Source organism: Mesoplodon densirostris, chromosome 15 (assembly GCF_025265405.1).
Source record: "Mesoplodon densirostris isolate mMesDen1 chromosome 15, mMesDen1 primary haplotype, whole genome shotgun sequence".
NCBI classification, from domain to species: Eukaryota; Metazoa; Chordata; class Mammalia; order Artiodactyla; family Ziphiidae; genus Mesoplodon; species Mesoplodon densirostris.
Genome location: NC_082675.1, coordinates 40,489,001 through 40,511,991, shown reverse-complemented (window position 1 = coordinate 40,511,991; position 22,991 = coordinate 40,489,001). Strand labels below are relative to the sequence as shown.

General features: G+C 47.7%; 2 protein-coding genes across 2 annotated transcripts in view; one reads left to right on the top strand and one right to left on the bottom strand.

Annotated features, from left to right (window-relative positions):
* The window catches only part of NPC1 (NPC intracellular cholesterol transporter 1), a 49,971-nt gene extending 49,050 nt beyond the window's left edge, over positions 1-921 (top strand). The window contains exon 25 of the mRNA XM_060119078.1: positions 117-921. Within this exon, the coding sequence (XP_059975061.1) occupies positions 117-199 (83 nt within the window). The 3' untranslated portion in view covers positions 200-921. The remainder of the gene's footprint in view (positions 1-116) is intronic.
* Positions 626-22,245, bottom strand: RMC1 (regulator of MON1-CCZ1). The gene is made up of 20 exons (XM_060119079.1): positions 22,055-22,245; positions 21,284-21,360; positions 18,505-18,589; positions 17,604-17,660; positions 16,186-16,272; positions 12,584-12,724; positions 12,171-12,274; positions 10,472-10,561; positions 10,275-10,380; positions 9,419-9,530; positions 6,460-6,504; positions 6,154-6,207; positions 5,403-5,531; positions 4,806-4,912; positions 2,776-2,895; positions 2,386-2,463; positions 1,982-2,086; positions 1,827-1,895; positions 1,510-1,735; positions 626-784 (listed from the first exon to the last, which is right to left on the bottom strand). The coding sequence occupies exons 1-20, from the start codon at positions 22,154-22,156 to the stop codon at positions 705-707; spliced, it is 1,974 nt and encodes a 657-aa protein (XP_059975062.1). The 5' UTR covers positions 22,157-22,245; the 3' UTR covers positions 626-704.
* Between the last annotated feature and the right edge of the window lie 746 nt (positions 22,246-22,991).

The window sequence follows — 22,991 nt, the reverse complement described above, 5'->3', positions numbered from 1 at the left end:
GAGGGTTTTTTTCCCCCCCTTAATCTCTGGGGGATAGGAAGTTGTGTTACAGTAGAAACTATCTCCTTTTCTCCTAAAGAAATGATCCGAAAGTTCATTCTTTTTATCCCTCACAGGACCGTCGATAAATAAAGCCAAAAGTTTGGCCGCTCAAGAGCGATACAGAGGTACAGAGCGAGAGCAGCTCCTCAATTTCTAGCCCGCTCACGGGCTTCGGAGACTCTGCAGGTCAGTTGGTCGGTTTACCACTGGACAGCAGCTGCATTGTCAAGGCTCGGTTGAACCCTGAGTGCGAGCAGATGTCAGGCTATTTAACAGCAGCAGCTTCGGCCATAGCGCTTTTAAACTCAGGAATGCAGACTCTGCCTTGAAGCAGTATTACTGAGCCTGGAGGTAGCCCCAAGACGCTGGAGCGCCTTCCGGTTCTCCAGGAACGAAGCCTGGTTCTCGGGCAGGCAGAAGGGGACGCCAGGAAGGCTGCCACCTGCTCACTGACACTTTCTAAAGGCCAATCAATGCAATGCTTCTCCTTTTGTAGGAGTAAGCCATCACACAAGTTCTATACCATATTTTTAGTAACATTTGAGGATGTCGTAGATATACTTTATTACAACATCTTGTAGTTTAAAGAGCTTTATTAACGCAATAAATTAACTTTGTACACATTTTATATATATATATAAAAAAAAAACTAGCAAGTGACCTCAGAACGTCGTAGGCCTCATTAGAGCTTGGTCTCCAAAAATCTGTTTGAAAAAAGCAACGTGTTCTTCACAGTGTTCTCCTGTAAAGGAAAATACAGGTTTAATCAGTTAGACAAGGCACGAAAGGAGGAAAACAAGAATGAACACTTTGCAGCTCCTAGATGTGGATACTGGGTTTTAACTTATTTTTCTTTCATAAAATACTTTGTTTTCCTAAGCTCTTGAGTTGTCCTTTCTGTTTACCCAGCTTGTGCCACTACAGAACCTTTACAGCCTCCAGCAAACTGCCCTCTGCCCTGAGAGATGGGGGAGACGCAGGGTGATCAGTAAATGCTGGGAGCCCTCAAAGAGTTACAGGTTCCTCCCCGTCCTAAGGAAGAGGGTGCTTTAGATTTCATAACTTTGGAGATAAGAGTGATTAGCCAATGCTTTCTGCCTAAAGCTAAAACATCAACAAGCCCCGGGCCATTTACAACCCTCCGCAGAGCAGCCATTTCCTGTCTCAGAAAGGGCCATTCCAGGCCCAGATGTCAGACAGAGCTGGGCCCAGGCTACCCTACCTTCCACCCCGACACCCCACTGCAGTTCCAGAGCAGAACTCCAGTTCCATCAGCACCTTGAATCCACTCTCACTACAACAGGCTAAGGATTATGCGGGCTGGTACAAAATTTTGTCTTTTAAAAACTAACCTGAGAGTTCTCCAAACCAAAAGGCTTCTCGCACACCCCTCAGCTGCCAGTGCTCTCCTGCTACTGTCCGAGTCTGTGGTCGCCCCAGGTCTTTTCCCTGCAGCTATATTCTCACCTGGTGTGAAACTAGGGTTCCCTCGCAAACGCTGGTTTCGCTGTTCAAAAAACCGGAATATAGTGTAGAAAAGCATGTGGTCTTCAGTCTGCTTTGCAGCGTCTAAAAATTTTCGTGCAGAGATGTTGTCATGGCCACCAATGCCGCGGATAAACCTTAAGGCAGCTAACACTTGGTGTTTGGAAAGGAGAACTTCTACTATTTCATCATTTGCTGTGGAAAGTCGCTAGAAGTAAGGGAGAAAGAGAAATCCGGGTCAGTGCAAGCAAGAGGAACAGCCTTCTATGGGGTTTAAAACTCTGCTGTATCAGAGTTACCTTCAACATATCCAGAGACAGCTGATGAGCAGGAGGGTAAAAACTTTCCAGGGAGAGCAGCAGACAAGCCTGGAAGACCCATTTCCAGGTTAGATTTGCCATATGCTGAAAGGTCAAATTCTAAGTTACAGGAGTAAAAATTGGGTGGTACTTACCAAAGGCTTCGAGTCGCTGAGGACATGGTACTGCAGGAACTGGTGCAGCGTGTAGAAGAGGTTGTGCTGGACGAGCGTCTTGATGACAAGCTCGTGCAAATAATGCTGAGACAGAGGCAGAAGGAGAGACGGTGTCCATGTCGCTCAACTACGACAAACTAGAGGCTCAGCATGCCGAGACCACGGCTGCTCTAAGTGACAGGTGAAAGAACCCGACCTGGCCTGAAACTGATCATCCCACCTGAGAACGGGGGGTCACGTGAGGAGGGTCACTGAGTCTGAGATAGGTGTGCAGACTCTTGTGGCGTACAGAGAGTCATCTCAGTTAAGGCACTGACAGTGCTTTTACTTTAATAACCCCCTGCCCCTCTAACGTGGGACCACAGATGCTGGCTTGAAGGTACCTGTACTGTGATCTGAAACTGGTTCAGAGAGCGGATATATTCCATGAGCACGGCTATCACGAATTTCTGAGGCATCTCCTACAGAGGGGAAGAGTGTTTAGAACCCGAGTGGCAGAGGAGGCTCCGTGTAACAGCTCCTTGTTTATCTGCCCCCTTGCTTCCAGGGTTCTACTTGGCTGCTTTTGCACAAACCTCTCCAGAACCTCCCGGGTCGGGGATCATCTTTAGGCCTGAGTCTTAGAAGCCAAACCATGAGCATTCAGTCCTCACCCAAGATAACCCGGTTACTCTAATCACATTCTGAGTTCTACTCATTTTCCTCAGTCCCCTTCAAATGAGATCCTTGTTTTGGGAATCTTCAGTCCAGAAGGGGCGGCGAGCCTCCCCTACCTTCTTCTCCGCAAACGCCGACAGCACGTGGGTGTACATGTCAGACTGGTCAACCACGGCCTGGGTGCGCGCCGGCCTCCTGAGGAACGGGCCGCTCCGGCTCTGCCCTGCTTCCAGTGCCTGCACAATACATCACAGACGGGACCTCAGTCGTCTTCCGGGACATGGCGTGTTCGCAGTTAATCCAAAAAGACTGAACCCCTAGATGCTGGGAGCCTAAGACGTGAGCAGAGGATGACACTTACTTCATTACTTGGACAAAACTCTTTCCTGTGCTGGCCGGGGAGGAGTTTAGGAGGTCAGGAAATAGACCAGTGTTCACGGGTGGAACTAAAAAGCCTAAGTCATAGTTTTATCGAGACTTTTTTTTTTTAATTTTTGGCTGCACCGTGCTGCATGCAGGGATCCTAGTTCCCCGACCAGGGATCAAACCTGCGCCCCCTGCAGAGGAAGCGCAGAGTCTTAACCACTGGACTGCCAGGGAGACTTTTTTTTTTAACCTCTTAAAATAACTCCCTAATTTTATTAATCACAGACCATCTAGCATTTGGGTTATCCCTGAGTAAGCTGAAGGGGATGGGCGTTCTGGGGTTTTTGTTATTGTTTAAAACCACTTCCATTTTTAGCCTTTGGACTAATCAGATTCTTGAACTGGAATCATTCATTCCACTTGTCCTGAACTTCTTTCTACCTTCAGAAGATACAATAAGAAACAAACAGTACAGCAGACCCTGATAAGCCATGTTAGTTTTTTCCAGCCCTTCACAACAAACACTTGAGCCTACTATAGGAAAAGCACAGTGCTAATACTGAGTCATCACAGTCCTAACTGAATGCCAGGACACGTCTTATTTTTTATAGCTTTTACATCCTCAAAGGAAAGGAAGAACAAGCGGCAAAATGATTATATTTCTGATTTACTGAGTCTAGGCTCTGGATTGGCAGAAAGACATAAAATAACCAAACTGAGACTGATTTTCTTATCCATAAAATGAAGGCAGACCAAGGAGCTATCTACATGTAAGATCAAACATAGATTAAAAACAACCAAAGAGGGCCTCCCTGGTGGCGCAAGTGGTTGAGAGTCCGCCTGCCGATGCAGGGGATACGGGTTCGTGCCCCGGTCTGGGAGGATCCCATATGCCGCGGAGCGGCTGGTTCCGTGAGCCATGGCCGCTGAGCCTGCGCGTCCGGAGCCTGCGCGTCCGGAGCCTGTGCTCCGCAACGGGGGAGGCCACAACAGTGAGAGGCCCGCATACCGCAAAAAAAAAAAAAAAAAAAAAAAAAAAAACCAAAGAGGGCTTCCCTGGTGGCGCAGTGGTTGAGAGTCCGCCTGCCGATGCGGGGGACGTGGGTTCGTGCCCCGGGCCGGGAGGATCCCACATGCCGCGGAGTGGCTAGGCCCGTGAGCTGTGGCTGCTGGGCCTGCGCATCCGGAGCCTGTGCTCCGCAGCGGGAGAGGCCATAACAGTGAGAGGCCCGCGTACTGGAAAAACAACAACAACAACAACAAAAGAGGGCTTCCCTGGTGGCGCAGTGGTTAAGAATCTGCCTGCCAATGCAGGGGACACAGGTTTGATCCCTGGCCCGGGAAGATCCCACATTGCCGCGGAGCAGCTAAGCCCATGCTCTGGGCCGCAGCTACTGAGCCTGCGCTCTAGAGCCTGTGCTCTGCAACAAGAGAAGCCACCGCAATGAGAAGCCCACGCCCCGCAATGAAGAGTAGTCCCTGCTCGCTGCAACTAGAGAAAGCCTGCACGCAGCAACAAAGACCCAACGCAGCCAAAAGAAAAAATAATTATTTTTAAAAAACAACAAAAGAAGGTGAAGACATTAAATGATGTTCAGCCTCTAGCTCGTGGGACACAGGGACTCTGGATTTACGTTTTCCCTACAGCCAGCCACCTTGCCCTCTGGCACACAGCAAACCTCAGTGGTGTCATTCTGTCAGAATCTTGTGTCATAATTACACAGACAATATACCCGGGGTGGGGTGGGGAGGAGGCCCTCATCACGTACATACAACTTACCAGCGTGTAACTCTGCTCGGCGTCCAGGTACTTCTTATACTCCTGGTTGAGTTTATCAAAAACAGTGGCTATCACAGGCAGCGTTGCTCTGTCTGACTCTGTCAACACTGGAAGGAGTCAAGGTTCACAAAGGTCGGCCAACCTTGTGTCAACGTTAGAACTTAAACACTGTGAGAGAAATGACTCATTTCCTGCGGTCGCCAGGGCATTCCGAGAAACGTGTAGAGACCGGCGCCCAAGGGCACTCGCCAGCCCTTGCTGGTTACTAACGTAGCTACGGAGGGCGTCAGAAGATTCTCAGAGTAGGTATAAATGTCGTGAGTGACTTGGATTCTGAAAAAGGTTTGTTTTCAAGCTGGGGAGGGCAGCCTCTACCCTCATGTGTGCCCATGTTTAGGTCTGCTTTATTTAGTCTTTACCCAGGAAATGTCTCGTAGAGACAGGTCATTTTTATACTGAGCAGCCTTTCCAGGGGGTTAAGTAATCCACTTGTCACTGAGCCTACCGGCTGCAGACAGGATAAAAATGTGGCCCGTCTCCCAGGGGGCGGCACAGGCAGTGTCAGGAATCAGACCGCAGGGTGAGGACCCCACTTACTCTGCGAGCACACCGACAGGACGACGGTCTTGCATTCCCTTCTCTGGAGGAGGAAGTCCATGAGCCTTCCTTTATCTGGCAAGAGGTTTACTATGGGCTGAAGTTTCACTTGGAGGTTCCAGAGGTAACCTGGATTGAGAGGCAGCAAATTTAATAGTGGGATGCAAACCAAAACAAAAGCCGCAAAGCCGGTTCCCCTCAACATTCACGGGGGCAAGTGCTGCAAAGCACAGCCAGTGGCTGCTTCTCACGCCAAAGCACAGGCTGCAATGTTCAGACACGTCTGACAACAGTGGGACTGGCAGCCAAAGCACCTGTGCGTGTCGGCTGACTCCTCAGTGACCCTCCACGTGTACCCGTGGAGCGTCCACTGCGTACAGACAGGCGACCCCTCCCCGCACCTGACCAACCCCCTTTGACCTTGAAGGGAGAACGGGTGTCTGCAGGGCACGAACTTCGGTCCTGGGCTCCGGTTTCTCCTGCTCTGGCTCATTGGTCAAAAGGCAATTCCTGAGGCTCCCAAAGGAGCTCCGTAACTCAGCCATCCACCAGCCCTGAACCTCCCACACTGCCGGGCAGGCGGGCAGAGCCCTTCTCAACTGGGGTTCCAGGAGAGAAGAACCAAAGGCTTCACTGGAAATGATCTGAGTCACCCCCTTCTCAACCCTCCCAGGGCTGGCACCCCTCAAGACAGACGGGAGACCATCAGCAAGCACAGCTTTCTAACAGGGTGACCCCCACCCCGACCCACCTTGGCTTGCACTGATGATGATGTCAGGTTGAAAGACAATCCAGGATGAAGAATCTACATGTTATAGGAAATTCTAAACCAGGAAGAGATGAAGACAAAAGGCAAACCCAGCTCCGATTAGCATCCTCCCACCCTGTTTGCTGAGGCCGCCCTAGGTGCCCGGCCCTCGATGGGAAGGAAACCCCACAGGCGCTTCCCACGACATTATTCACACCTGACCAGGGGCTCGGACCACCCTCAGACCCCAGTGTAAGGAGAGGTGACAGCTCCCCTGTTGTGCCCGGCCAAGGCCTTCGGAAAGGATACAGAGTTTACACGGGATGGGGGACTGGCTGGTCACGGGAGCAGGACCTACAAAGAGAGAAGACGCGTGTGTGTGAGGGCTGGTGATGCGGCCAGAAAGTGCTGCCAACACTGGGACGTAAAGGTAACACTTAATACTTCCTTCAGTAACTGTTCATTCGACTCTAGTTAAATAACGAAGAAGTGAACTGTTGTGTCCCACTGATAACACCTATAAGGAGGAAGGGGAAAGTCGAGAACCATCCATGAAGATGTCTCGCCAAGGAGAAAGCAGGTCAAGGTTCAATTCACAGTGTTTTCTTTTTTACACACATGCACATTAAAGAACTGAGAAATTCACCTGAGTGATTCAGAATCAAATACTCAGATAATTCACTGAGACTATTTCAAATAAAGTGTTTTGTGGCTTAATTATCTAAATAATGAGCTCAATTCTCCACTGCACAGAGTAGGTCCGGGCAGAGATCTCACCTGGGAAGCAGACCCCCCCAAAAAACCCTCACGTGACAGGGACTCACAACGACCAGTGACATTGCTCGAGTGTGTATGTCTGTGGGGGAAGCCCACAGTGACCTTGAGAAATGCAGCCTGCAAACTGAACATGACCATTCCTAGTTCTGTTCCAATTACCCAGGTACAATCGGAAAATAGGTTTCAATCGGCAGGTTGGAAAAGGTGGTAATTTTGCACAGACCCCCCAGTAGAGGACAGGGCCAGACAAGCTGAGGCAAAGAACACTTGCATTTGAAACCTACAAGTGAGGGTCCTAAACGTGGGCCTTGATTGGCTACTCATCACGTTGACTTAATGCGCTCAGGTGACAGCCAGATGGCTTCGGTTTTGAAAGCCCCCCAGGTGATCCTAACGTGTAGCCGGCTCGAGAGCCACTGGTCGAACAGACCAAAACCAGAAGGGGAAATGAGGGAGGCTGGCTCTTCCCCAAGTTGCTGGTCTCGTCTTTCAAAATAGTCCAACAAGCTCTTCCTGACCTGCGACAGCACACCTGTGACAGCACACCTGCGACAGCTCAGGTGGGCAAGATACAAAGATGCTACAAACCTGTGAGGGGCTTGGAGTCTAGCAGGAAAAACAAAAAGTCATTAACCACAAAAAACGCTTTGCCAACCCACTCTAGAAGCCCAGAGATTCACGGACTCTTGAATTCTTATTAATCTCTGGGCTCTTGTTTTAGCCACACCTGGCCTTTGCTTTACAAAAACAGCCAATCAGAACCCTGACTACCTTCTTACTGGTCCTAAACAACTGGAACAGAGCTGAAGGGCTGAAACGTTTATAGTTGTTTCTGCCCCAATTCGCCAGCAGTTACCTTCATGCTGAGTGAGCAGCAGATACAAGCCAATCATCTGACACACTCTACCCTTTTAAACATCACTACCCTGGGAAAAGGAAGAAGCTGGAAAGAACAGAGGGCCAAGAGACCTAATCAAACGTGCGAACTACAGCTGACCCTCAAACAAGGCGGGTTAGAACTGCATGTATCCACTTACACAGGGATTTTTTTTTTCTTTTTTTTTTAAGTTATTTATTTTTGGCTGTGTTGGGTCTTCGTTGCAGTGCACAGGCTTCTCATTGCGGTGGCTTCTCTCGTTTTGGAGCACGGGCTCTAGGCACATGGGCTTCAGCAGTTATGGCACGTGGGCTCCAGTAGTTGTGGCTCGCGGGCTCTAAAGCGCAGGCTCAGTAGTTGTGGCTTACGGGCTTAGTTGCCCCGTGGCATGTGGGATCCTCCCGGACCAGGGCTCGAACCTGTGTCCCCTGCATTGGCAGGCGGATTCTCAACCACTGCGCCACCTGGGAAGCCCAGGAATATTTTTCAACAGTAAAAACCACTGTGGTTGGTTGAATCCTTGTATGCAGAACCTCGGCTATGGAGAGCTGACCATAAATTATATGTGGATTAACCCCACTGTTCAAGGTTCCACTGTAGCTTATTCTCAACCTCTGCTCAGCTTCTGGCTGATCTGGGTGGGCAGGCAAGAGGCAGTGCTCTTGCTAAACTATCAGCCAGAGCCTGATCTGATTCTTCCCTGTGACAGGTACAAGGATATCCTGCCAGCAGGCGAGGCTGACACACCAAAGCTATCTGATGGGGATTCCTTTTAAGAAAACACTCCTCCCAGAGTTCCAAATGTGTACCATCTGACTACGGTTTACACACTGAAACGTCAACTAGCTTACTCTAGACTCCAATCTCCTTAAAAAGAAGAGAATATGATTTGAGTTCTACCTTAAAATCGATTACACTGGGAAAAAGCAAGAGGAACCAAATGGTTTCCTTCCCTTTTTCTGAAATCCTGAGCCTCTCTCTTCTCTGACTTCCTACTGCCATCTCTTCAGGTTGGAGGAGTGGTTCAGGATAACCTCAGGACCACAGCCTAAGCACTTACTGTGACCATCAGCCAAGGGAAAACGCAGCATTTATTATAATTATGACGCAGAATGTGAGAAAGATAAGGAAAAGTGATCCCAGGTTAAAACAACAGCCATAAGCAGCCAAATTTAACCTCAGGGCTACAGAGCACAGACCAACAGAAATGTCAAGGTCTTATTCAACATTAAAAAAATCTTTGGGCTTCAATGGGTAATCACAACTCTCCATTTTAAAGCTCAGAGAAGAGAATCATTCTATTTTCTTCAAAGGAAGATTCTTCTCTCTTATAAAACACTTTTCACGGGACTTCCCTGGCGATCCAGCGGTTAAGACTCTGCACCTCCACTGCAGGGGGCGCAGGTTTGATCCCTGGTCAGGGAACTAAGATCCCACAGGACCAAAAAATAAAAAAACACTTTCACAAGAACACAATTTTAAAGAATCAGCAGAAGTATCATTTAAAAAACAAAACAAAACAAAAAAACAGAATCACCCCTTACAAAAGCAAACAGATCTGGCAAGCCCTTTATCTACTCCCCCATCCATGCACACACAGAGATTCCCTTTTACCTGCCACAGGGATCTGATAGGGCTGAATGGATCGAGCTGGAAGTACCGGGTGATGGAGGGTAACGGTGCCATCGAACTCCCCCCTCAGCTTGATATCAAATATCACTGATGTCTGAGGGGGAGAAAGACAAGACTGGTATCAGCCCAGACAAACCACGGTTCCACCCGTCCCTCTCGTGACCTCACATCTGCTGTTTGGGATGAGCTGAAGGAGCCCCGTGTCTGCGTTCCACCCCTGCACGCTGGTTCTTATTTGAGGAGGAACCTGCTGGAACATCCCAGCTCTCTGGTACATGTCTATCAGCTCTCAGAAGTATTCCTGGAATCTATGACATGCTGCCTCTGAAGAGCTCCAGTGATTTGAACAGATCTTTTTCACTTTAACTTGCAACATCTTTATTAGTTATCGACACGGGTGTTACCAGCCTCCAGGAGGCAAGGAGGGAAGTGGCTTGTCTCCCACCAGACACCCAGCTGATGGGGTACAAGCAGCAGGATCATTTTAGTTCTTTCTCTGTGGCCACAGAGCCTCAAAGCCATCATCATCTACACTCACAGAGGAAGTACAGGGCTCACGTGCTCACACAACACACTGGCTCGGCAGGGAATCCCCAGCTTAGATGATTCGACCAAACAGTTGTTCCAAAGTCCAATCTCCTCACATGTGTTACTTTGTGAAACAGTTTTTAATTATGCTAATCAACTGGTAGGGTTTTCCTAAACCATCTAGAAATCCAAACCCATTTCCACCTGGAAGATCAAAACTTTGAGCATAAAGAGCACTTTCTAGTCTCTTTCAGAATATTTTGTCCATTTTCACAGCTCTTTCAAGCAGGACACCCCCCAACACTCGTACCTCCGTGTCCTGATGATGAACAACCACCAGGTTGTCCACCACGTTCAGGGCGAACTTCCCTGTCCGGTTTAACTTCAATATGTGCATCTTTTTACAGGCGCCTTCTCTGTAGGACAACAGAAAGGTCAAAAGATAGATCGACAAACTTTAGTTCTTATTTTACAATCAGAGAAGAGGGAAGAAAGCATTAAATATACCGTGGTAGGTGATATAGGACTACCTCCGCTCCAGTACTATTGGAGGTCCGAGAATGATGCCTCAGGAAGAGAACATATAGCTGTCCGTATCTAATCACAGAACAAAGAGACGTAAGTCAGGCTGGCTGTTTGACGTCCCTCCATTCTAACTGCAGAGTTATAAGGCCATAGTTAAGTAAATTAAGAGATATTCACTTAATGGGGTATTTTGCAACCAACAAATATTTACAAAGACAGTGCAGTTAGCTTAAAAAAAAAGCCTATTATAAAGTTAAGTGAAAAGGGGGGATGCAAAACTAAATATAGCTTGGGCTTCCCTGGTGGTGCAGTGGTTAAGAATCCGCCTGCCAATTCAGGGGACACGGGTTTGAGCCCTGGTCCGGGAAGATCCCACATGCTGTGGAGCAACTAAGCCCGTGCGCCACAACTACTGAGCCTGTGCTCTACAGCCCACGAGCCACAACTACTGAGCCCACGAGCCACAACTACTGAAGCCTGTGCATCTAGAGCCCGTGCTCCGCGACAAGAGAAGCCACCGCAGTGAGAAGCCTGCACACCGCAACTAGAGAAAGCCCACGCGCAGCAACGAAGACCCAACGCAGCCAAAAGTGAAATAAAAAAAACAAAACTAAATATAGCTTGATCACAATATTTCAAAAGAAAAACACAAACTTCTGCAGAATGACTTATGCAGAATGTCCAAAACTACTGGAATGAAATACATGTTGTCAATAGCTGCCCTTGAGTAATATGCTAAGTCCATTTTCTTTTTAACTCTCTGTAAATTTCCAAGTTTTATATGATGAGTACATTCCTTAATCACAGGAAAATATTATCACTCTTGATTCTGAAGCCTCGTCTGATAACTGGTGCCTGACCAGTCCCTGCATGTACATTTGTACGCCAGGGGTTCACACTTTGCTGGGGCTGCCTCGGGGACAAGGAGGAGACTGGGGGAAGGGTCTCCCCCTTGGCAAGGACTGTTCTCATTTTATCTTTTTCGAAACCAGGATGCTGCAGATTTCTTAAAAAAAAAAAAACAACAAAAAAAATTCTAAATGCTAAAAAATTTTACTGTTTGGAAACCACTGTTTTAGGCCATAGAAGAACCATAGAAGAATCAGAAGTAATTTAGGAGCAAACTGTTTATATTTTGTTGAATATGGGTATATAGGAGATTCTTTGTATCAGTTTCTATTTTTGTGTGTTTGATACTTTCATAATAAAGTTTTAACATTTGAGATATCTGCATTTCCAAATGAAAATATACCTTCCTACATAAGTAATTCAGGTCTACATTTGTTAGATCAAAAATGTAAACTGTTTTTCTTTAGAACAAGTATGATATATTTTAGCTAAAAAATAATGTGTGATAAGTTTTGACTCACCAATTGAAAAGAAATTTCTAAAACTAAGAAACCTAAGAAATAAATCGGTTCAATGTTCTCATTTTATCAGATTAGAACGGTGAAAAAGTCCCTAAGATCACAGTTAATAAAATCAAAAAAGAATGTCAAGAAGATGATGGGCTTTCTACATTCATAAGATCTGGGTACAAAGCAGGGAAGGCGGAGTCCTTATCATGTGTTCCAAGGCTACTGGAGCACGGGCAGCCCTGGAGTTCTTACAACATGCTTCTTCTATCATGATATCCCTGAAAGCAATTACGAGAAGGAATTCTCTCAAAGAACAGACGTACATCGTCGCCATGGCAATGTCTCTCTCTGAGAGGCTCAGTTTAGTTGACTTAGGTGCAGCTGGTAATTCGATCTCAAACTTGGGCAGCTTTGACATAGTGCCAGCCTGTTTGGGGAAGAAAAAAGTTTTAAGAAAAGCTTATTAAACCCCCTCTGATGTTTTAGCACTTGCCACATCAAATCATTGAGGATATACACGCACTATGTCTTTCCATCCTTTCCAGGGTCCCAGGGGCCTGTCCCCAGAAGGACTCATTCTTGGCGGTAATGGGATGGTACGGGGTGCCCTCTGGTGGTTGGAAGTGGCAAGGCTCTTGTTGGAGGACCGTGCCCCTTGGAAGTTACTGGATCAGTTAGGATGTTAGAGGAACAAGGTAGGAGGGGACATTTTTTTTAAAGGGAAGCTGACTCTCACCCGGAAATAGAAGGGCTGCAGCACATTTCCAAGCACCGTGGTGGACAGCAGAATCACAGCACTCTCAGGACAGTACATGTACCAGTTCACGTTGATGTTCTGGCTCTTCAGGAGTTTCAGATTCCGTTTCTCTGGTAATACCTGATGCAAAGTTCAAGAAAGAGAGCCTTCACTTAAAAACAGCAAATGGGGAATTCCCTGGTCGTTCAGAGGTTAGGATTCCATGCCTCCACTACAGAGCACACGGGTTCAATCCCTGGTTGGGGAACTAAGATCCTGCATGCCACGCGGCTTGGCCAAAAACAAACAAACACAACAGCAAAGTGTCTGAAGACTGGGACTTCCCTGGTGGCACAGTGGTTGGGAGTCTGCCTGCCAATGCAGGGGACACGGGTTCGAGCCCTGGTCTGGGAAGATCCCACATGCCACGGAGCAGCTAAGCCCATGCACTACAACTACCGAGCCTGTGCTCTACAGCCCACGAGCCACAACTACTGAGCCTGCACGCCATAACTACTGAAGCCCGCGCGCCTAGAGCCTGTGCTCTGCAGCAGGAGAGGCCACTGCAATGAGAAACCAGTGCACAGCAATGAAGAGTGGCCCCCACTTGCCGCAAATAGAGAAAGCCCACACGCAGCAATGAAGACCCAACGCAGCCATAAATTAAAAAAAAAAAAAAAGTCTTAAGACTGACACAGTAAATAAAGAAAATAATAAAAAGCAGAAGAAAAAACCCAGTAGGTTAAACAGAAGAAAATAATCATTTTTATTTATCACAGCTACCATTTATCCAGCCCTGTGCTTAGCGCTTCCAAATCTTAGCTCATTTACCCTCTCCACAACGCTGAGAGCTGGGCATCATTAGGCCAATTTGAGGGGAGAAAATAAGGCTCGGAGAGGGGAGGGGACCTGCCTGCCCAGTGACAGCCTAGGCAGCCCACTTCATTGCAGGGCAGCGCTGAGCCTCCTCATTCCCAGGCACCGTCCACCGAAGGGCAGGGAGGAGCAGCATCCTCACTCGTCATGGAAACGGTCAAAACAAACCCAAGCCCCTGGAGCCACGTGTACCAAACCAGGCACCACCCAGCCTGCAGTCTCAATTTGAGGCTGGGAGGGGCTCCCTTCTTCTAACAGACATGTTCATGAGACTCCGCATGCAAACCTAGCATTTTATAATCAAGGCACATTTCAAATATACTCTCAATCTTCTGACACATCAAGGAATGCCGAATACGGCCCCAAGATGTTAATGCTCCCAGAACACTGCCCTGCAGAACAGACCTGGAAGTCAGGGTTGGGGGCGTGGGTTTCTCGATAATCCAGGTACAATAAAATAAAGATGTGCTAGAGTCCTCTTTCTTTCTAACTTATTTCTTGAAGATCTGAAAACCATCTAGATGACCTGAATGTACACTTTTCTACTACTGAGAACAGAAAGCTATACTTTTAAATGACTGCCCCAGGGAACCCTTCTGTAAAGCAAGCAGTCATTTGCTATCATAGGTACAAAATTCTATTTCTGTACGTATGGGATTCGTGTAGTTTTTCTTTCTTTCTGCTGGTCAGCTAAGGTTCTGATTACAGCCCTACAGCAAAGCACCACAACATTCACTTTGCACACTGTTGTACAGGTGTATCTCCTCCATTCGTACATTCTAAATTACACTGCTTTCGTTAGGGCAACAAAGTTTAACACCTCAAAGACTACTAACACTCTCCACATTGGCTCCACTTAGCGAGATCTCAGAAGCTTTCCCAATAGGTCAGGCAGCTAGAACATATTAGAAGATAAAGAGGAAGGTGCAAAGTAAAAATCAGTAGAGTGAAAAGGCAACCTACGGAACGGGAGAAAACATTTGCAAATCATCTATCTGATAAGGGGTTAATATACAGAATATATGAAGAACTCCTACAACTCAACAACAAAAAGAAATAACCCAAATAACAAAGCACTTGAATAGAGATTGTCCAGAGCACATACAAATGGCCAAAAAGTTATGAAAAGTTGTTCAATATCACTAATCAGAGAAATGCAAATCAAAACCACAATGAGATACCGTCTCACAACCAGCAGGATGACCGCTATCAATAAAACAGAAAACAACTAGTGTTGGTGGTGATGTGTAGAAACTGGAACCCTGTGCTCTGTTGGTGGGGATGTAAAATGGCATAACTGCCACTGGAAACAGTATGGAAACAGTATGGTAATCCCTCAAAAATTAAAAACAGAATTACCATGTGATCCAACAATCCCATTTTAGGGGTATATACTCAAAAGAATTGAAAGCAGGGTCTCAAAGAGATACTTACACACTCATGTTTATAGCAGCATTATTCACAACAGCCAAAAAAATGGAAGCAATCCAAGTGTCCATCAGTGGAAGAATGGATAAACAAAATGTGGTGTATGTATAACAATGGAATATTATTCAGCCTTAAAAAGGAAGAAAATTCTGACACATGCTATAACATGGATAAACCTTGAGGACATTATGCTAAGTGAGATAAGACAGCCAGAAAAAGACCAACATTGTATGATTCCACTTATATGAGGCAGAGGTCCTTAAAGCAGACAAATTCATAGAAACAGGGGAACAACAGTGGTTACCACGGGCTGGGAAAGGGGAAATGGAGGAGTTGTTGTTTAATAGGTACAGAGTTTCAGTTTTACAAGATGAAAGTTCTAGAGATCTGTTTCACTACAATGTGAATATATTTAACACTAATGAATTGTACACTTAAAAAATGGTTACGACGGTAAATTTCACGTTATGTGCTTCTTATCACAATTAAAAAAATTCTTTTTAAGAGGAAGAGGCAGTTCAAGAGGAAACACAATATACAAAAGATGCCTACCTCCCTCATAATGAAACATACAAATTAAAATGGCTTTCCACCTCTCAGATTGGCAAATGTCTACAGACTTATAACATCCAGTTCTGCTAAAGGTTTGGAAAATGGAGATTCCTACATTGCTAGTGAGAATGCAACTTCTAGAAGAAATTCAGTGATATCTTTTCAGCTTTCTAGATGTTCGTACCTAGGCTGTTATTTCCCTTCTAACAACTGACTCACCTAAGAATATAAAACAATGGTTACAAACCCGTTCACTGCTTGAAATCACTGTAGAATTGTTTGTAATCACTAAATAATGAAAGCAAGCATGAAGTTCAACAGGAACTGGTTGAACTGTAGCAGGTCCACACGACAGAATACCAGCCAGAACAAATATGGAAAGATATCTAACGACAGCTATGCCCAAAATAAATAAATAAATAAAGCCAGCCACAAGCTTATATACAACATAACCATTTCTGTAAAATAAATGTTGCTACCTGTGTAGGAATGAATTGGAGGAACATGCATCAAATGGTTCATAATGGTTACTTCTAGGGACTATGGGGGACTTTTACCTTCCATATATCTTGGTAACGTTTGAATGTTTTACAAAAAACATGTATTACTTGTAATTAGAAAAAAAGAATAAAAACCCAAACGAAAGACTAAAGCTCTGGAATCTCAAAATATCTATTTAGTGAATTCAAAAGGCGGCCAAAACACGATCACAGACCTTTCTCTAGCACACGTAAGTAATAAAGTACCTGGTAAAATTCGATTCCTTGATCTGTGATGAAGACAATTTCAGTAGAACTGGTCCAGCAGAATCCTAGTATGTTGGCATTCTTGGTCTGAAAAGAATTGTAAAAGATTTTTTTTAATTAAAAGAAAAAAATGTATGTATAATTCTCTTCAAAAGCTTAAAATACCTTGTTGTTTGTATTGCTCTTTAATTAAAGTTACCGAGATTTGATTACTTATGAACAAATCAAACTTTCTTTTAAATACACCGCTCCCAGATTTTCACCTGTAACGCCTCACTGAAGCACTTGAATCTGAAGTCCTTCTCGTCAACAGGACAGAGGGAAAGGCAACTGCCCAGCACTCACCGATACCAACCTCTACTTTAGGAATCAAAGGACAGCTGACACTCTGAGTCAAACACATCATAAAAGCTGGCATTATAAAAGTATAAAGGCCTAGGGCTTCCCTGGTGGCGCAGTGGTTGAGAGTCCGCCTGCCGATGCAGGGGACACGGGTTCGTGCCCCGGTCCGGGAAGATGCCGCGGAGTGGTTGGGCCCGTGAGCCGTGGCCGCTGAGCCTGCGCGTCCGGAGCCTGTGCTCCGCAACGGGAGAGGCCACAACAGTGAGAGGCTCACGTACCGCAAAAAAAAAAAAGTATAAAGGCCTAAAGATTCTCTGTGGCTCTTGCCCCAAATGGGGTTGGAGGCCTTGAGCCCTGTCCCAAGTCACGTGGTGAAGAGCAGCGCTGGGAGCCAAGGGGCAGCTGGGCCAGGGCCCTGCTGCACACAGAGGACCCGGAGCTCTGCCAGGGGCTCAGGCATTTGCAGATGGGCCCCTCCTTGCTGAGGGACCCACCTGGATCCCCAATCAGCAAAACCGTCACAAAAATGAAAAAGCTATACCCAATCCACCTGCAGCTTCTGCGGGTTTCCCGGGTGCCGCGATGCCCGCTGAGCTGAGCCCCCACTAGCCTAGTTCATCATAGCCGGCAAATCTGATTAAAATGGATTAGAATCTCAACCGAGGGAAGGAAGGGAGGGAGGAGGGAAGGGGAAGGACACGAAGAGCACAAGTCGAGAAAAGAAAACATTGTCAGGAAAAAGGGAAAAAGAACTCCTTTTCCAAAAACCTCCGAAGAGGCTGCTATCGCCGCCCAGCAGAGGAGGGCAGGGGCAACAGGAAAACAACAGCCACCAAGTGCTGACGTGGCTCGGTGTTCAGCATCCTGCGTCCATTTAATTCTTCCAGCTCCATCTTACAGACGAAGAAACAGGCTTTAAAAACTTTAAGAAGTGTCCAAAGTCAGAGCCAACGTGAGGCAGATCCCAGCATTCAAGCACAACCTGCTTCCAAGTTCGTGCTCTAAATTACCACGCTACCCTGTGCCTCTACCCCCGGAGTTAACGCTCACCAGCTGGGAAAGGATCAGGCCCATACCTTGCACTCCTGAGTGTACTCCAGCTGAGGACTATCTGAGGTAAAATTAGAAAAATCCTGGAAAACAAAAACATACACGAGGAGAAATGTGGATTGGGCAGCATACTGCCAACCTACTTTGGTATACAATGAGACAAGAGAAAAAGACAAATAAATTTAAAAAGTGATGAGAGAAAAAACTTGACAAAACCCAAAGACAGGAAAAATAAAAAGACTGATTTGGACAAGCTGCCCCCTTAATAGCAGCAGGTCGACAATTCAATTTTTTAAAAACGAGTTAATCCAAATACTGCTCGGGTTTAGAAACTGATTTTGAGAGTTCATTCCTCAAATGGTTGATTTCAGAGAAATGGTTGCTGTATTTTACTAGGGGCTTTCCAAAAATTTTAGTAATTAATACTGACAGAAGGAAACAGGATTCTGCCTCCTTCCCGACAGCTTTTCCTCTACTTCACAAATGGCGATGGTGAAGATTTATGAAGACTAAAATGCCGACGGGCTGCTCCAGCTTTGAATATCTGCTCCTATTAGGCTGAGCATTCAAAGATGAGAGAATTGAATAAATGGAGTTACTCTGGTAAGCTTAACTCACAAAGTCACCAAAGATATGCTTCGCATAACTTATGGTGCTGGATCTTAATCAATACAAAAGATACCTGAGGTTCCAACTTACTTAAAAAAAATTAAGTAAAAAAAAACTAAGGCCATAAGTATTTACCCATTTAAATGTCTTTCTCACCTTCAAGAATCCAAAGGCTCAAATACAATGCAGCATAACTATAGCTTCCATGACATTAAAATAATAAATGGTTCCTTTAACACTGGAATTTTGCAATTCATTCTCTTCCAAATGTATTTCTAATGTCCTTTTCTTCATACTGTATTTAAAGATATGTCTTACCACGGTCTTTGAGGTCCTCTGAACAGCCAATATCTTATTTTCTAAGGAAAACTTAATGCACTTCACTTCTCCTTTGTCCTCCATTCTTTAAAAGAAGAGAGAGCAGGTTATGAGTTACACTTCAAAACTGCATTCTAGCATCTATCATTTTGTGAGAAGAAAAAAGACAAGTTAAATATTCAGGAAGGGACTTCCCTGGTGGTGCAGTGGTTGAGAATCCGCCCGCCAATGCAGGGGACATGGGTTCGAGCCCTGGTCCAGGAAGATCCCACATGACGCGGAGCAACCAAACCCGTGCACCACAGCTACCGAGCCTGTGCTCTAGAGCCCACGAGCCACAACTACTGAAGCCCACGCGCCTAGAGCCCGTGCTCCGCAGCAAGAGAAGCCACCGCAATGAGAAGCTCATGCACCGCAAGGAAGAGTAGCCCCCGCTCGCCACAACTAGAGAAAGCCCACATGCAGTAAGGAAGACACAACGCAGCCACAAAAAAAAAAAAAAAAAAAAAAAAAAAATTCGGGAAGCAGCAAATCTTAGTTTAAAATTAAAACTATGTTTCTGAAGCTATCAGTAGGACTGCTTTTCAAAGAACAAAGTCCAACTGGCAACGGGTGTGGCGGGAGAAATCGACAGAATTGCAGGTAACAAGCGACTGAGGTGTTGAGAACGCTGCACTTTCACCTGAGCCTCCCTTTAGGCGTAACTAAGTCTAGACCCATGCAGTAACCTTCTCCACACACTGCCGCCTTCCCTCTCCGTCGCCCTCACAGCAGCACCTTCTTTTTTCTTTGAGATGCTGGCAGCTGTGAAATATTTATTTACTTACTTTTTTTTTTTTTTTTTGCGGTACGCGGGCCTCTCACTGTTGTGGCCTCTCCCGTTGCGGAGCACAGGCTCCGGACGCGCAGGCTCAGCGGCCATGGCTCACGGGCCCAGCCGCTCCGCAGTATGTGGGATCTTCCCAGACCGGGACACGAACCTGTATCTCCTGCATCAGCAGGCGGACTCTCAACCACTGCGCCACCAGGGAAGCCCTCCTTACTTATTTTTGATTGACGTACAGCAGTGCTTTTGAAAGGAGTCTACTCTTTGCCACCCAGTACCCAATGGGCTGCACCACCAGGTGGGCTCCACCTCGGGTCTCACAACTGCCTCAATCGGACGTTACATGGGAAGTTAAGAAATGGACCACAGAGGAAACTCTCAGAGGAAAGGGGATGTTCACTGTCCTGACTGGTGATGGTTTCATGGATACACGTGTCGAAACTCATCAACTGCATATGTCAAATATATGCAATTAATGATAAGCAGACCACAATAAAGCTATTAAAAGTAAATAAGATGTTTTGTTAAAAGAGGGTTAAGTTCAGTATCTCCCCCCTCAAGCCTTCCTGAGCCCCTTAATCTGGATAATCATGGCCTCACCCTCAGTTTCCACACCCAAGAGACCACCAAGTGTTACCCCAGACCTTCTTAAGCAACCCTTGAGTGCCTATCGTTTGCTGGTCTACAGTGCCTTCAGGCTGGTCTTCCCTGCGCCTGCTCAGGTTATAGCAATTGTCTCTTAATGGGATCCCTGACTGACAGGCTCCCAATAATCAAGCTTCAATGCTGCAACAGTGCGCTCTTTCCAAACATTGATCTCATCAAGCCACGCCCCACCTTTACCTTCAGGAACGAGATAAAGCCCGAAATCCACAGCAGAATATAGCCGACTGCTGCCAGAGGTCACACCACCACCCACCCCTTCCCTGCATGAAACCTCATTTTTAGTCACACTCGGAGTCCCCCCAACACGGTGCCTGCATGCCTTCTTGTTCTCTCCATCCAGAAGTTTCTTCTCTTCTCTACCTAGAATCTTCTCTTTCAAGCCTCGCTCCACTCTGAGGCCTTCCCCCGCCTGGGCAGTGGTCTTCCCCAGCCCATCCCAAGACCAATGTCCATCTCTTCTCTGTGGCCACATTCTGAACAGAGCACTACTACAGCACCTACCACAGTCAACTGTGTGAGTCCACTCACCTGCCTCCCACACTAAATGTATGACTTTTCCAGAAAGGAGCCAAGCTAACTCAAAGCCTTCCCACGCCTGGTGCCCAGCACAGGGGCTGCAATCAGTGTTTTCCAGATGATGATCAAAGAAAAAGAGGCTGATTCATTTTCTGCTTCAAAAACTGTTTCCTATTTACACAAGCCAATTGTAAAATGTAAAATGAGGGCATACACTGTACTTTCCCCTTCTGTAATCAAAAGAGTTAAGGTGACCAGATAGTTTATCATCCAAACTGAGATATCTCTGAAAGTGAAAGAGGCTGCTATTCATTCCCCTTAAGTATAGTGGAAGCTGAGATTTTAATGCACTGTATTAGATGGGAAACACTGACCTAGGGATCTTCTCCACCTCCCAAACGCTCTGCAAAGACCCTGGGCCCAAAGAGGAAATGAAGGCCCTCCCCTCAAGAAACCGGAAATAGGCACATAAACGCACCGACCGGCTAATTTCAAGTGCCAGGAAGTAGGTGCCCTGCGCTGGAGTATCTGGATCCCAAAACAACAGGGAAGGCCTCCACACATTCACTTTGCAGGAGGTACTGAGATGTGCCACCAAGACTGCACAGCAGGTGTCTGCTTCCCTTTTCCTACAGACTGGGATATGCCCCCCACTTCAGCCCTCTTAGGGGAGACAAGGACAAAATTTAAAACAATCTTCTGAATGACAACAGAAAAATACCATTTTGTTTACATGCTGAAATATTCTGAAAACGTCAATACAATCATTACCTAAATGAGATGGGATTCCTGTCATCTGGGCCTTTAACTACCACTCCAGTAGCTCCACCGGATCGAACAGCAAAAACCTGAGAGGGAAAAGCAGCAACGTTTTAACGGCCTGAACTTTCAAAGGCTTTAGGCACATATACCAACCTGCAACGATGATTTCTGCTACACTCTACCCTTGGTTCAACTAACTAACGTGGCGCATAGCAAAGTGCAGAGGCTTGGTGTCCACATGAATCTTCAGAAACAAGAGAGTAGAGACCAAAAAAGTCTCCCATTCCGAGAGCAGCCCGCCGAGCAAGGCTCCAAGTTTTAATCCGTTTCGGCAAAGGCGACGCGGCGGCACTTGCGCACACCCTGCTCCTCCGCCCCGCTGCCCCCCGTACCCCGCCCCTTTACAAGATTCCCAGAATAATGAAAATCTCAACGTCTACATCTTTGAATGCAAGGGAAACTAATGACAAATACAGACAACAAAAGGAGCCGAGGAAACACCGGAGTGCTACCAGCTGACCACACCGGCCGAGGGGCGCAGGGTCGGCGCGGGAGATGGGGTTCGCCCCGCTGTCACTTCGAGGGGGAAAGCCCCGGCCGCGGCGGAGCCTGGTCCCACAGGAAGGGACTGGCGCGGATCCCGCGCCCGCACGGCAGGAGAGGCCCCAGGCCTGGTCCCCGGGCTCCCGGCCCCAGCGCGCGGGACACCCAGGGGCACCGGGGGCGGCGGGCAGGGCGCGCCGGGCCGCGCGGGGGAGGAGGGCGCGGGCCTGCCCGCACCTGCTTGTTGGCCTCATCGAAGAAGACACAGTTGACCGGGTTCGCCTTCTCGAAGTGCACCGGCCGCTCGCACAGCTCCAGGTAGTAGTCCTCCTCGCCCATGGCGGGCGCCGCAGCGGCGGCAGTGGGCCCGGGGGCGGCCGCCAGCGTGGAGCTGAGCTAGCGGCACCGGGCGCGGGGACTCCGGCAGTGCGGCGGCGGCGGCGGCGGCGGCGATCTCGCGGGCGCTGAGGCCGCTTCCTGGTGCCACGCCCCCAGCACTCCGGCACGTGACTCGCGGCGCCTGCCCCCTGGCCGCGGGAGGGGGGGCCCGCCCCACCGGCCGAGACCACGGCCAGCTCTCCGCTAGAGGTTCCTCTCCTTTCCAGGAGGGCGAGGTCCCACTGCGGCCCACCGGGCGGAGGGCCGAGGGCCGAGGGCGGAGGGCCGAGGGGTGACCCGGAAGCCTGTCGTGTGCCGAGGGAGGGCGTCGGCGCCCTGGATCCCAGCTGTACCTTCGCTGACACGTTCCGGGCCTGGCTTCCACTCCGTTCCGGGAGGCTTGCTCAGGGCCGCGTGCTCGCGTGGGGCAAGGCTGCCCCCGGATCTAGGGAAAGCTCATCCTTTCTCCTGGGAGGGCTTCTTTGAGCCTGCCTCTGAGGGAGCTTAGTAAGGGAGAACAGTACTGTGGTCAGCACCTGAACGCTGTGAGCTTGTAACAGGGAAACCTAGTTTAGCTTGCAGGTCTGAAGGCCTCTTTTGATGGCTTTGATAGTTGAGGGGGAGGGCGGGGGTAGGTGGGGGTAGCTCCTCATTCAAGAGATAGAAGAGAGAGATGGGAGGGAAGAAGGGAGGATCACGGACGACGCCCTAGGTGTCCATTCTCGACAACCAGATGGATTTTGGCACCATTCTCCAAGATACAGAGGCTTGAGAAGTTCGGCAGGGAAGTGGGAAA

Bases quoted from the DNA above. Each gene is read 5' to 3' on its own strand.
- RMC1 (XM_060119079.1), bottom strand. From the start codon at position 22,156: ATGGGCGAGGAGGACTACTACCTGGAGCTGTGCGAGCGGCCGGTGCAC. The intron at 5,532-6,153 runs GTGGGTCGGGGT...CTCTCAATCCAG, and splicing joins CATCATCAGTGCAAGCCAAG to GTTACCTCTGGAACCTCCAA. The intron at 1,896-1,981 runs GTAAGTACCACC...TGGGTCTTCCAG, and splicing joins TCAGCGACTCGAAGCCTTTG to GCTTGTCTGCTGCTCTCCCT.